The sequence below is a fragment of the Tachysurus fulvidraco genome, chromosome 5 (assembly GCF_022655615.1).
Source record: "Tachysurus fulvidraco isolate hzauxx_2018 chromosome 5, HZAU_PFXX_2.0, whole genome shotgun sequence".
In the NCBI taxonomy this organism is placed as follows: domain Eukaryota; kingdom Metazoa; phylum Chordata; class Actinopteri; order Siluriformes; family Bagridae; genus Tachysurus; species Tachysurus fulvidraco.
The window spans coordinates 10,376,853-10,389,103 of NC_062522.1; the positions used below are offsets into that span (position 1 = coordinate 10,376,853).

At 37.6% G+C, this 12,251-nt stretch overlaps 1 protein-coding gene across 2 annotated transcripts; it reads left to right on the forward strand.

The window, feature by feature from the left end:
• The first annotated feature begins 244 nt into the window (after positions 1-244).
• On the forward strand, positions 245-11,208 carry pgm1 (phosphoglucomutase 1). 2 transcript variants are annotated; one of them, XM_027147216.2, is made up of 11 exons: positions 245-563; positions 2,038-2,200; positions 3,428-3,571; positions 3,674-3,799; positions 4,307-4,497; positions 5,530-5,684; positions 5,848-5,963; positions 7,376-7,511; positions 8,284-8,467; positions 9,952-10,086; positions 10,867-11,208. In XM_027147216.2, the coding sequence occupies exons 1-11, from the start codon at positions 264-266 to the stop codon at positions 10,954-10,956; spliced, it is 1,740 nt and encodes a 579-aa protein (XP_027003017.1). In that variant the 5' UTR covers positions 245-263; the 3' UTR covers positions 10,957-11,208. The 2 variants fall into 2 exon arrangements, with proteins under 2 accessions (XP_027003017.1, XP_047669880.1); XM_047813924.1 differs by lacking the exon at positions 245-563 and adding an exon at positions 925-942.
• The last annotated feature ends 1,043 nt before the right edge of the window (positions 11,209-12,251 follow it).

The window sequence follows — 12,251 nt, forward strand, 5'->3', positions numbered from 1 at the left end:
CTCAGGGAGTTTTTACTCGATGACAACATTATGGGAAAAAGCAACATATAAAAGTGGTGTCTTTAAACTTTTAGTATTATAATGTATTCTTTATCCATTGGGAGTGGCATTCAGCCACACTTATTCAGAATTTCCGTGCGAATAAACAAATGTATCAAGAGGAAGCAAGAGTTTTTGGTCTACTTCTCCTTTAAATGTGTGAAGTAGGGCGGGCCAGAGCAAACCAAACCTGCGTGTGCGTGCGTATTTGAGGAGGTTTATACATGCGCTATATCCTGTGTGGCACCCGGATCACACAGGCAAACTTGTTGGGCGAAATGGTGAAAATCAGTGTTGTCAAGACCAACGCTTACAGCGACCAAAAGCCTGGAACCAGCGGTTTGAGGAAGAGGGTGACAGTGTTCCAGAAAAACCCGCATTATGCTGAGAATTTCATCCAGAGCACTATTTCGGCCATCGAGACCTCTCAGAGACTAGAGGGCACTCTGGTAGTGGGAGGAGATGGTCGATTTTTCATGAAAGATGCCATTCAGTTGATCATCCAGATTGCTGCTGCCAATGGGGTTAGTAGATCCGGATGGACGTGGACTTTCTCCATTGCATTTTGTTCTCTATGCATGCATAGATGCATGCATGCATGCATTTAGCAAATGGTTCTAGCTGCATCTCTGTGGTTGTGTCTGTTTCCCAATATCGCACTTCATACATTTCAAGTAAACACATTTCTCATCGCTTTTGCAACATATCCTTCAGCTCGTGCATGTTGAAATGTTGTCTAAAACTGTGTGTTCAGTGGGCTCAGATCGTGCTGAATGACCTCTGTGTACGTTTTTGGAGAGGTCTCCAAAGGCACCTCTGACATTTCAAGGCATTGCTACATGAGTAAAGCAGCTCTCTCATGTTTCTCGGTTTAGGGACAGCATTTGCAGCACACTACAAACGGTAAGAGGTAAAGTACTATGTAGTGTGATATGTGTATAATAGAAAGCCATTCAGGATTGAACCAGAAAGGAGCTCGCGCTTCCGTGGTGTGTGTGTTGCTACTGCGCATGCGTAAAGGAGGCGTGCTTGCTGTCACGTTCTTAAAAAGTGTTCAGAAAAGTGTCCTTAAATCTCACAAGTTTCTGTCTATCCAGATCACTCGTATTTAACTCTCTTTTTTATGTGCTTATTAATGATGATCCTGGTGCTTATTTGTTAGTTGACACTAAATTTGGAAAATAAAATCTTCATGAATGTTGATTTTTTTTAATTAGTGTACAGAAATGGTGTTAATCTGGACAGATTAAAAGATTAATGTTCTGCTGCATTGCACTCTTTAAGGAAAGACTCTTTTCTACTAGCACAACTATCAGCATACAGTTAAATTGCATTGGGGCAATGTAAGTAAAAAAAAGTGAAGTGAAGACTGTCCATCCATCCATTTTCTACAAGAAACTCTATTCTAGGGGACCTGAGGTCTAAAATGGGGGGGGACACTGAACAGCGGGCCAGGACACAGTCGTGCACACCCATTCACACAATCTTAGAGATGGGAAGCTACCTACAATGCATGTTGTTGAACCCCCTCAAAGCACAAGGAGAACTAGAAAACTCCATGCTTACAGGACAGGAATCGGGTATTAATTCTGGTGCTAATCTCAAAGCCACCATGAGATCCATTGTGGACTGTGAAGACCATTATATCGTTTTAAACAAGCTAAAATATCAACTCAGAATTTTGCAACAAACTACACAATTTATTCAAGGTTTTTCTTTTTAACTTTTAAGAGCCACAGATTTCTCACTTTAACTTTTTTAAGATTTAAGCATAGAATCGTTAAAGTTGATTGGTCTTATGTGTTAACCTCTTTCAGTACACTGACTTTATATCATCTGGTGAGATCATGTAATATTGTGTATCCTTTAATTCAGTATTTTATTTATCTTTGCTGTTGAAGCAGTTGTGTTGGTGTCATCTTGTGTATAGATAACGTGAAGAATAAATTCAGGATTGTTTAACTTCATTCCTTATTTCTTTTATCCTTCCTGTTCCAGATTGGTCGACTGGTTATCGGTCAGAATGGGATCATGTCTACGCCTGCAGTGTCCTGTGTCATCCGCAAATTAAAAGCAGTTGGAGGAATCATTCTAACAGCCAGCCACAATCCTGGTGGTCCCAGTGGGGACTTTGGCATCAAGTATAATATCTCCAATGGAGGTACTTTGGATATGGGATGTGCACACCTTACTATTTACAATCCAACTCTTTATTTTAACACAGTATAATTTAAAGTCTGCCTTTGACCCTTTTTAATATCTGACACCCACTGTTGTAGGTTTGTGGTCCAGTAGTCTCACTAATTTGGAAACATTTTCATCTTAAATATGTATCTTTCACCTGGGACAGTGAATATTATGTACTATTAAAGGAAAAGTCAACCTGGATCTACAACTCCTGTAGACAAAGGCTGTGTCTACAACTTCTACGTTGGACCTATATGTTTGGCCAGGGACATTTATAGAGAGAAATCAAATCAATTCAAATTCTATTTGTCACATACAAATACATACAGAGTACGACATGTAGTGAAATGCTTTTTGCATCTGTCCGGTATTCAAACATAAGGAATGTAATGTGTGATAAAAATTATAACCAAAAGAAGGTAGATAAATAAAAAAAGTATAAACTATATAAAAAAAAGATAGAAAATATGATATTAGTTTATATACATGTACATAAATGCGTATGGTTTTAAATATTTTCCTTAAAGTGTCCATGTGCAGTATGGTGTGTATAAATTGGTACTGTGCTGTGCAAGTCCAGAGTTAAAGTGACAGTCCAGAGTTGGTGTCAGTGCAAAAAAGGTGTGCAGAAAAACAGTGAAGATGGAGGGAGAGGTCCAGTACTAGATCCAGATCCTGGGTGTTTCCTGTTTTAAACTCAGAAAGGCCTGCGGGAAGAAGCTTCTCTTCATTCTCTCTGTGTTTACTTTTAAGTAGCGGAAGCGTTTCCCTGAACGCGACAAAGAAGAGAGTCCATTGTTGGGATGGCTGAGATCCTTTATAAATCGTTTATACTTTAGCATTATTACAGGTCAAATAATAGGTTTAGTGTGCTGCATAGTCCGATGGTTTTGCTGCCCAGAGTTTAGTAAAAAAAAAAAAAAAGGTAGCTAATCAAGGTTTCAGCTATGAGATTTCTTGTTCTGTTCCTATTATTTATGTCCGACTTGAATTTGTGTTTTGTTTTTATACGTTTATCAGTGAGGTACTGCTTGTTTAATCACATTATCAATTTAAATGTTCTGTTCGGTATTTTAATAATTAAATAAGCTGCTAATCATTGCTCATCATAAGCTGCTATTGCAAAGCCTACCATGTGTCCAAAAAAAAAAACCCACCAGATTTTATTACACAATCTAACCCACAAAATCTGTCGTTCCAGGACCTGCACCAGAGGGCATTACTAATAAAATCTTTGAGATCAGCAAAAGCCTCCAAGAGTACTACATCTGCCCAGAGCTCAAGGTCGATTTATCTGCTATTGGCAAACAGACATTTGAAGTGGAAACTTTCAAGTCATTCACAGGTGGAAATCTCAAATCCACTTATATTCCACTGGTTAATTATTTTGTTGATTGCGACTGGTTTTCATCACTGTTTTATCCTTTTCCCTTCTGATCTGCTGTAGTGGAGATTGTGGACTCCGTGGAGTCATATTCAGAGATGCTCAGAGACATCTTCGACTTTGCTGCATTAAAGGACTTACTCTCTGGACCTAATCACATCAATGTCCGGTTAGATGCAATGCATGGAGGTGAGGAGTCAAATTTGAGAAAAATCGTATGGCATTTAATAGATATGCAGTAAAATAGAAAATTACTCTACAGCTAAATAGAAAAGAGCTTCAAGGAAGTGGAGTTGAATATAATCGAGCTTAATTAAAGTACAAATGAATAGAATGGAGCTTTATTACAGTCAAATGGATTACAGTAGCTTCATGTTAAAGTCCAATTGCTGAGAATAGAGCATCATTACAGTTAAATGTATTAGACTAGATAAGCACAACTGAATAGAATATAGATCTATAAGAGCTTTTTTTTTTTTTGTCAAACAATTGAGACTTTATATTTCGTCATGAGGTTTACACAGCTTTTCTTTAAGAAGCTAAATTATAAAGTCTAGCTGTCATTTATAAGAGATATAGCCGTATATGTTACTTCTCTGAGCAATTATTAAATGCGATCATTATTTTTTCAGACATTGTTTGACTTTTTGCTTTTATGGATTATGAGAATGTTCGTTCATTCATTTTTCATGACAGTGGTAGGCCCTTATGTGAAGAAGATTGTATGTGAGGAGTTGGGCTCCCCTGCTGACTCGGCTGTTAACTGTGAGCCCTCGGAGGACTTTGGGGGTCATCACCCAGACCCTAACTTGACCTATGCTGCTGATCTGGTCAAAACCATGAAGGGAGGCGAATACGACTTTGGAGCAGCTTTTGATGGTGATGGTGTACGTGTCCATGCTTTTCGATGTTTGCTAATCCGGTTTGGTTATTTCTATATTGTAGTGAATTTTATTCTGTGTAGAATTTTGTGATCTACTTTGCAGTATGTAAACTGACCTTAACATGCATCACGGTAATTCAATTCAAATGTATTTATATAGCGCTTTTAACAATGGACATTGTATCATAGAAACTTTACAGAACATAATACAAGAAATGTAATATTATATGAAGATTAATATTAGACTTGTATTTAAACGTGTTTGTTTTTATCCACAATGAGCAAGCCTGAGGTGAATGAGGCAACTGTGGCAAGGGAAAAACTCCCTTAGATGGAAGAGGAAGAAACCTTGAGAAGTAAAACAATGGCTAATCTTAACTCCCTTGATGACCTGAGCTAGTCAATGAGGCCTCACAATAAAGCATCATTATTGATGAACTATATTTAGCACCATTACTATATACATACAGATGAGTGTTAACTTAAAGGGAAAACCTATTTAAATTGGCTTGGTATGTAGAAGGAGCCACTACAAGCAGCAAGAAAACCTTCAAAGTGCCTTGAATTAGATTGTTATTCTCTGGAACAGCATTCTTGATATTGTGTGTCATTTGTCATGTGTTTACATCTTTACATATGTAAAAATGTACATTAAAAACCTTTAGTTTTAGATTAATTAGTGTCAGGAAAGGAATAAAACATGATGGTGTGTTTGGTTATGGGGAAATGATCGACAGCTGGTTTGTGTGATGTGGGACAACATGAAACTTGGTTACTGTTACTGTAAAGCAAAAAAAAGTCAGGTTAATTAATAGTAAAGAAAGGTAAACCATTCTTAACTGTTTATCAGTCCTATTACTGTTAAACATAATCATATTGTTGACAAAATGCCTTTCCACCTGATCAGGTTATGATGACACTAACAGATAAAAAAAAAAAGACTTCCCAATACACAAGAGTATAAATGTAATATGAGAGTAGTATACAATCAATAATGACTCAGTTTCAAACCTTTATGTTCTGCATTTTGCTTTAGGACCGTAACATGATTCTTGGTAAACATGGATTCTTCGTAAATCCTTCTGACTCTGTAGCAGTTATCGGTGCCAACATCACCTGCATCCCATACTTCCAGAAAACTGGTGTTAAAGGTCTGGCACGCAGCATGCCCACCAGTGGTGCCCTTGACAAGTAAGACCAGCCTGCGTTACTATACTGTAATTCAGTTAGTTATATAATGGCTACAATTCAGACGTTAACGATATTCGTCTTATAACAAATCTCGTAAAACTCTAGAGTGACATTTGGATGAATTCAGAGCAGTACCTGTATATTGATTGGTTGTGTTGAACAGTGTGGCCAAAGCTTTGAAGATGAAGCTGTATGAAACTCCTACAGGCTGGAAATTCTTTGGGAACCTGATGGATGCTGGCAAACTGTCTCTGTGTGGGGAAGAAAGCTTTGGCACTGGTTAGTGGAATCTACTGCTACATAGATTATGACTGTAATAATTCAAGTGTGGTTTTGATTACACTAAATCAGCGCTCATCCGTGATTTGACATGGAGCTGAATTCTAGCAGAGCGAGATATGTTTGAGTCTACACCTTCCAACCTAAACATATCAACACCTCAGACACTCAGTCAGTCAGTCAGACTAATGATGCATGATGTCTTTCACCTATTCACACAATCCTTTGTAGTACACATGGTCACGTACACATAAAAAGTGAAAAAATAATTGAAAATAATGTTTTGTTAGATAGATAGATAGATAGATAGATAGATCTTATCAGCATTCGGTAGAAGAATATTAGATTACGCTGATTTATTAGATGGATGTTTGTGACTACATGAAGTTTATGCTGTTATTCAGGCATAGAAAATATAAATTGCCTTTAAATATCTACTGGAAAAAATATTTAAAAGGTAACTACATATATATCACATGTTTAATATTAAAAAATCTGTGCTCGGTATGTCATGCGCTGAAGCTGAATCTTGTGACAGCTCCAAATATTGCAAACTTTGGTCAATTTAGAACAAAAAACGCAACGATTCGTTGTCGTTGAAAGAGTCAGCTCTTAACAGGGAGCTGAGCCAAATGATCCAACTCCTTTAGAAGAGCCGGATTTCCTGTCGCTACAACCCACATAAACCCGAGCGAGTATCGCACGTATTGTGAATAGTTATACATTTCAACATTTCTTGTTATTAAGATAGTATTCAGAACTTTTTTTGTTACTGTCTTAGTGCTTTCTGTAAAGTAGAGTATTAAACGTATATAATTTCATGCAATTTCTTGTTTTTCTGGCAGATCTTTTTGACTTTCGCTCTGGATAAAGGCATCGGCCAAATGCTGTAAATGTCTATTTGGTTTGTTGCCATTTTGTAATAAGATAAATTCATATATACCTTTATTCGTCGGTATATTAATTAATTAATGTTATAATGTTAATAATAATTAATTATTATTAATGGGGAAATTTCTCTGTTTCAGCAGCAAAGAGTAAGAAAATGCAAATATATAAAAAGAATAGAGACATAATATAATATACAATATATACAAAACAAAATGTAGAAAGAGACCACGAGTAAGTAGCTACACTGAAAGACATATTGCACATAGGTAATAGTACACGTTTTTCAAAATTTCTGTTATTGCACATGTTTAAAATACTTCATAGTAATAGGAAATAAGGAATAAGGAAATGTAAGATTGTCACTTGTTAAAATATTATCTTTTGCGGTGTGGGATACGACCTGCTCTCACCTGTTTGATGACCCCAGTGCTAGACTTTACCTTTTAGTTGTTAGGGTTAATGCTAACCTGAGTTTTGTGCCCTGTCACCTGTTACACTCACTCTGACTGTTTTGTCTGTAGGGTCTGATCATATCCGGGAGAAAGATGGGCTCTGGGCTGTGCTTGCTTGGCTGTCCATTGTGGCCAGTCGTAAGCAGAGTGTGGAGGACATCTTGAAAGAACATTGGCAGAAGTTTGGTCGGAACTTCTTTACAAGGTGATTGAGCCATGATGTGTGTGTGTGTGTGTGTGTGTGTGTGTGTGTGTGTGTATGTATGTGTAAAATATATATATATATATATATATATATATATATATATATATATATATATATATATATATATATATATATGAACAATATTTTTGTTGGATATATCCCTGTATTGTGTCTTCTGGAATGCACTTAACTTCTACAAGATAAAATGGTTGAAGATGAATGAATTTCTGTAGCTTTGTTTCTACAGTGATGCCCTCTGGTGTCGGAGTTGATAAATAAGCCATAAAAATTCGGCTCTTGTTTCACATCGCTGCTTATTTTTGCGTGCATTCTGTTGAGTGGAATTTTGGGCAAAACACAAGTTAAATATAATGAAAATACTACATTTGAATTTTCCAACTTTCCAGTCCCTTAAAAGAGATACTTGTGTCTGTTAAAAATGAAAAAGCTGAAAATATGGAACTGCTTATGATAAAGGATTGTTTCCACATGCAGTTAAAATGTAGTCTTCTTGGTCTTCTGCTTATTACGGAAGGGGATAAAAAATCTACAGTGAAAGCATGTAACAGAGAAGAAAATGTACACCTGGCTATTTCCACACAATATAGAGAGAGTTTATCTGATTTTTTTTGTGTACTGAGGATAACCGGCTTGTATAAGAACCTAATCCATATGTTAACCAATCCAGTCTGTATGTAGAATATAAACAGAAAGCTTTGTAACCCTGAAGATTATTTAGCGTTTGGTGATTTTCCGCTTGTCTCTATTATAGGTACGATTATGAGGAGGTCGACTCAGATGCCGCTAATAAGATGATTGCTGACCTGCAGGAGACCATGTTTGATAAAGCCTTCGTTGGACAGAAGTTCTCCTCTGGAGATAAAACATTTGAGGTGGAGAAAGCTGATAACTTTGAATATACAGATCCGGTGGACGGCAGTGTGTCAAAGGGACAGGTAAGCTGAAGAGACTATTCTGATATCACGGTCACTATAAGTCCATGGAAGTTTCTTTTATAATGTTCGGGTTATATCGGGTTATTCATTGTGGGCGATGTGATGGTGGAGCATGTTGCATTGCCACCTCACAGCTCCAGGGTCCCAGTTCAATCCTGAACTTGGTTTATCATCTGCCATTTTAGTCGTTTTGCACATACTGTACAATATTTTAGTCGTTTGCTGTTTTTGCACAATCCTATACATTATCTCAGGGACCTGATGCTAAGAAACTGTGTTTATTCTAGTATTACTGCACATGCAATATTGTTGAACATAATCAAGCATCCCGTTAGTTCTGGCAGGCCACATTGTCAAGCGTGCATCAGCTGTTAATCAGCTGTCCACGACGCGCACCAGTCCGGTTACGACATCCACATTATCCATTTAAATTCCCATTCATAGAGCCGCCCTAGCGCTTCGCTGCTGCCGCGATCTAAACTCCCTTCTCCAACCCCGAGCCGGAACTCGTGTTCGTTGTACCAGTTTACGTCATAAATCTCCACATATTTTTTCCCCCTCTCTCCCTCTCTCTAATTATTAAATTAGTTATCTATCCATTCAATCATTCATTACTTTCCAAAAGCATGTAAGCGAGTATGTCTAATACTATGCATGATTAGTGGTTCTGTTATATGGGGGTCTATTCTATTTTCTAGTCTGCTGCTCACTCCACTCTGTCCACGCATGCGCACGGACGAGCGTGGATTCTTGCCCGCCAACACTAACTGTATGCCTGTCATCTAATAAATTCTCTTTTGACAAAGTGGTCCTGACAGAACAGTATTTATGCTGGTCAACACGGTTACTGTTTATTGTCTTTTGTGTGTTGTTTTTTTGTATTTTTGTATTGTCTTGTAACTTTTTGTCTGCACTGTTTTTTGTCCTGCACTGTCTTGTCTGTCTTGTTTGTCTTGTCCTGCACTGTTTGCACCAGTTGCACTTTATGTATCTAGGATTAACTTACTAAGTCATTATAGCCCTGTCTTTGTTTAATGTAACACCCTGATCCTGGAGATATGTTGTCTCATTTCACTGTGTACTGTAACAGCTATATACGGTTGACATGACAATAAAAGCTTCTTGACTGGACACTGGTGGGCCCTTGAGCAAGGCCTTTAACCCTCAGATGCATAAAATGAGTTAAAAATGTCACTTTGGATAAGAGTGTCTGCCAAATACTATGGCAGTGAAGCGGCAATGCTACCTGCTATGCCTCTGCGTCTTACTGATGTATTTAAATGTGCTACACGGTTTGTTAAAAAAAAAAAATCACTGACTGCATACTGTAGGCTTGATTTAACAGCCAGCTATTTTTAATCTGTTGCTTGACTAGCACGAGAGAACCGTGGTTGCCATTGCATTAAATAATCCTGAAAGGTATCAGAATTTTTTTTTTTTTTAGATTTCCAACACAATCTTGATCTTTGTTTTCTGCCTTCCAGGGACTGAGGATCATCTTTACAGACGGTTCACGAATCATCTTCCGTCTCAGTGGGACAGGCAGCGCTGGAGCAACCATCAGACTTTACATAGACAGCTATGAGAAGGATTCTCAGAAGATCTATCAGGATCCACAGGTAGACACTGATATTGAGCTGTGCTTTAAAAGGTCAAAGACTTTCCAAGAGATTAGTTTACAGGTCAAACATATTGCACATTTTATTGCTTGTGGTATTAGGGCTTAATAACATTTATACCATTTACAGTCATTCCTCATTGCGACTTTTAATTAACAAGCTTTTAATGAAAGTTTTTTCCAATGTTGGGACATTTAAGATTCATTTCTTTTTCCAAAACGTTTCTGTAAATCCATGAAACTTTCAATGAGGATCAATTCATTCTTACCAAGAAGGACAAACTTATTGATTGTACATATTTGACAAACAAACATAAACGAGTCTGTCACTTAAGTGACTGCTCACAATCAGCTTGATGATGATGATGATGATGACAATTACTATGGCATAATCCTAATCACACATGCAGCAGGTGAGGCTCTTCACTCTGAGATCATCTTTTGAGTAGAATTATATCTGATCAGGCTGATCAGAGGACAATTAACCTGTCTTAAAGAATCAGCATCAAGCGTAATCCGTGCCAAATGGAGACTGCAAAACTGGGTCGTGTTTTATTTTTCCATTCCTGCAGCAGCCTCGGTTTCTCATTTATAAACCTTCGGTTTAATCTAAGAATGAATGTACCCGGCAGTTAAAAAGGCAAAGGAACAAAGTTGTGATAAAACCATAAAAAAAAAGTCTCATGGTGAAACGAGGAAAATAAATTAGGCCTGGTTTAGATTTCCGTAGTTTGTTCAGCTCATTTTAAATGATGTTACTTAGGAATGTTATTTGTCTTAGGTCATGCTGGCACCGTTGGTGGACATCGCCCTGAGGATCTCAAAGCTCCAAGAGAAGACGGGTCGTACCGGCCCTACCGTGATCACATAATCACGTTACATGCCTAGCTCGCCTCCTGCGTCTAACTCACACCTCATGTACATTACCCTTAAGCCCCGGCCAATAGCACTGTCCCCTTTCCATTTGTGTCCTAAACATGTTTCACATTTACAGAAGTGTTGTGCAAGTGCAATAGAAAAGTCTTTATTTACTGTGACTACATGCAAAAAACCTGTTACACCACAGTATTATGCACTTGTACAACGATAGTTGAACGTCACAATTAAACCTACCTGCTATCTATTTTTGCCTCGTTTTCTTTCTTTTTTTCTTTCTTTCCTTTTCTTCATAATAATTGCTTGTACCTTGAATTGCTTGTACCTCATCAATATCTCTCTCTCTCTCTTTTTTTTTTTTTAACGTTTTTTTGCTGACAGCCTGTTTAGTTTTTAAGTAAGTAACAGGGTTTACCAGTAAGCCTAGAATTATCAGGTCTGCATGCGGATAACTAGCATTAATTAGAGGTAATTCTAATTAATGCTAGTTAACCGTTTGCATATTTAATATTTCTAGGCTTAAACGTCAACACTCTTACTAGCATTAATTACAATTATTTATTAGTTAGAATTATTTATAGGGGGGGCACGGTGGCTTAGTGGTTAGCACATTCACCTCCAGGGTTGGGCATTCGATTCCCGCCTCCGCCTTGTGTGTGTGTGGAGTTTGCATGTTCTCCCCATGCGTCGGGGATTTTCTCCGGGTTCTCCGGTTTCCTCCCCAGGTCCAAAGACATGCATGGTAGGTTGATTGGCATCTCTGGAAAATTGTGTGTGGGCGCTCCGTCCAGGGTGCATCCTGCCTTGATGCCCGATGATGCCTGAGATAGGCACAGGCTCCCCGTGACCCCAGAAGTTCGAATAAGCGGTAGAAAATGAATGAACAAATGAATTATTTATAGAATTGGCCAAAGGGCATCCTCTTTTCTTCATAATTTACTTTCAGAATATAATTTGGGAACAGGGTTATACTTTCAGTTTGTCCTTGTTATTATTGATTGATAATCACATACAATTAAGCAAAAAAACAAATAAATATTTTATTTATTTACATTTGTAGAAATTTGAATGTGTGTAGAAGCAAAAATGTCTTTCTTTATTTTTTTCTTCCTTTTTTCTTTAACTCACAGCAGCACATTTTTATATTTATATGAAGTCAGAAGATTCCAGACTGGAAATCTGAGTGACTGTTATACTAATCACCTCTCACATCACACACAGATGTGGTTATAATGGTGGAATAAGATGCAGACAGGAAACATGAATAATAAAACATATTCTGCTCTCTAC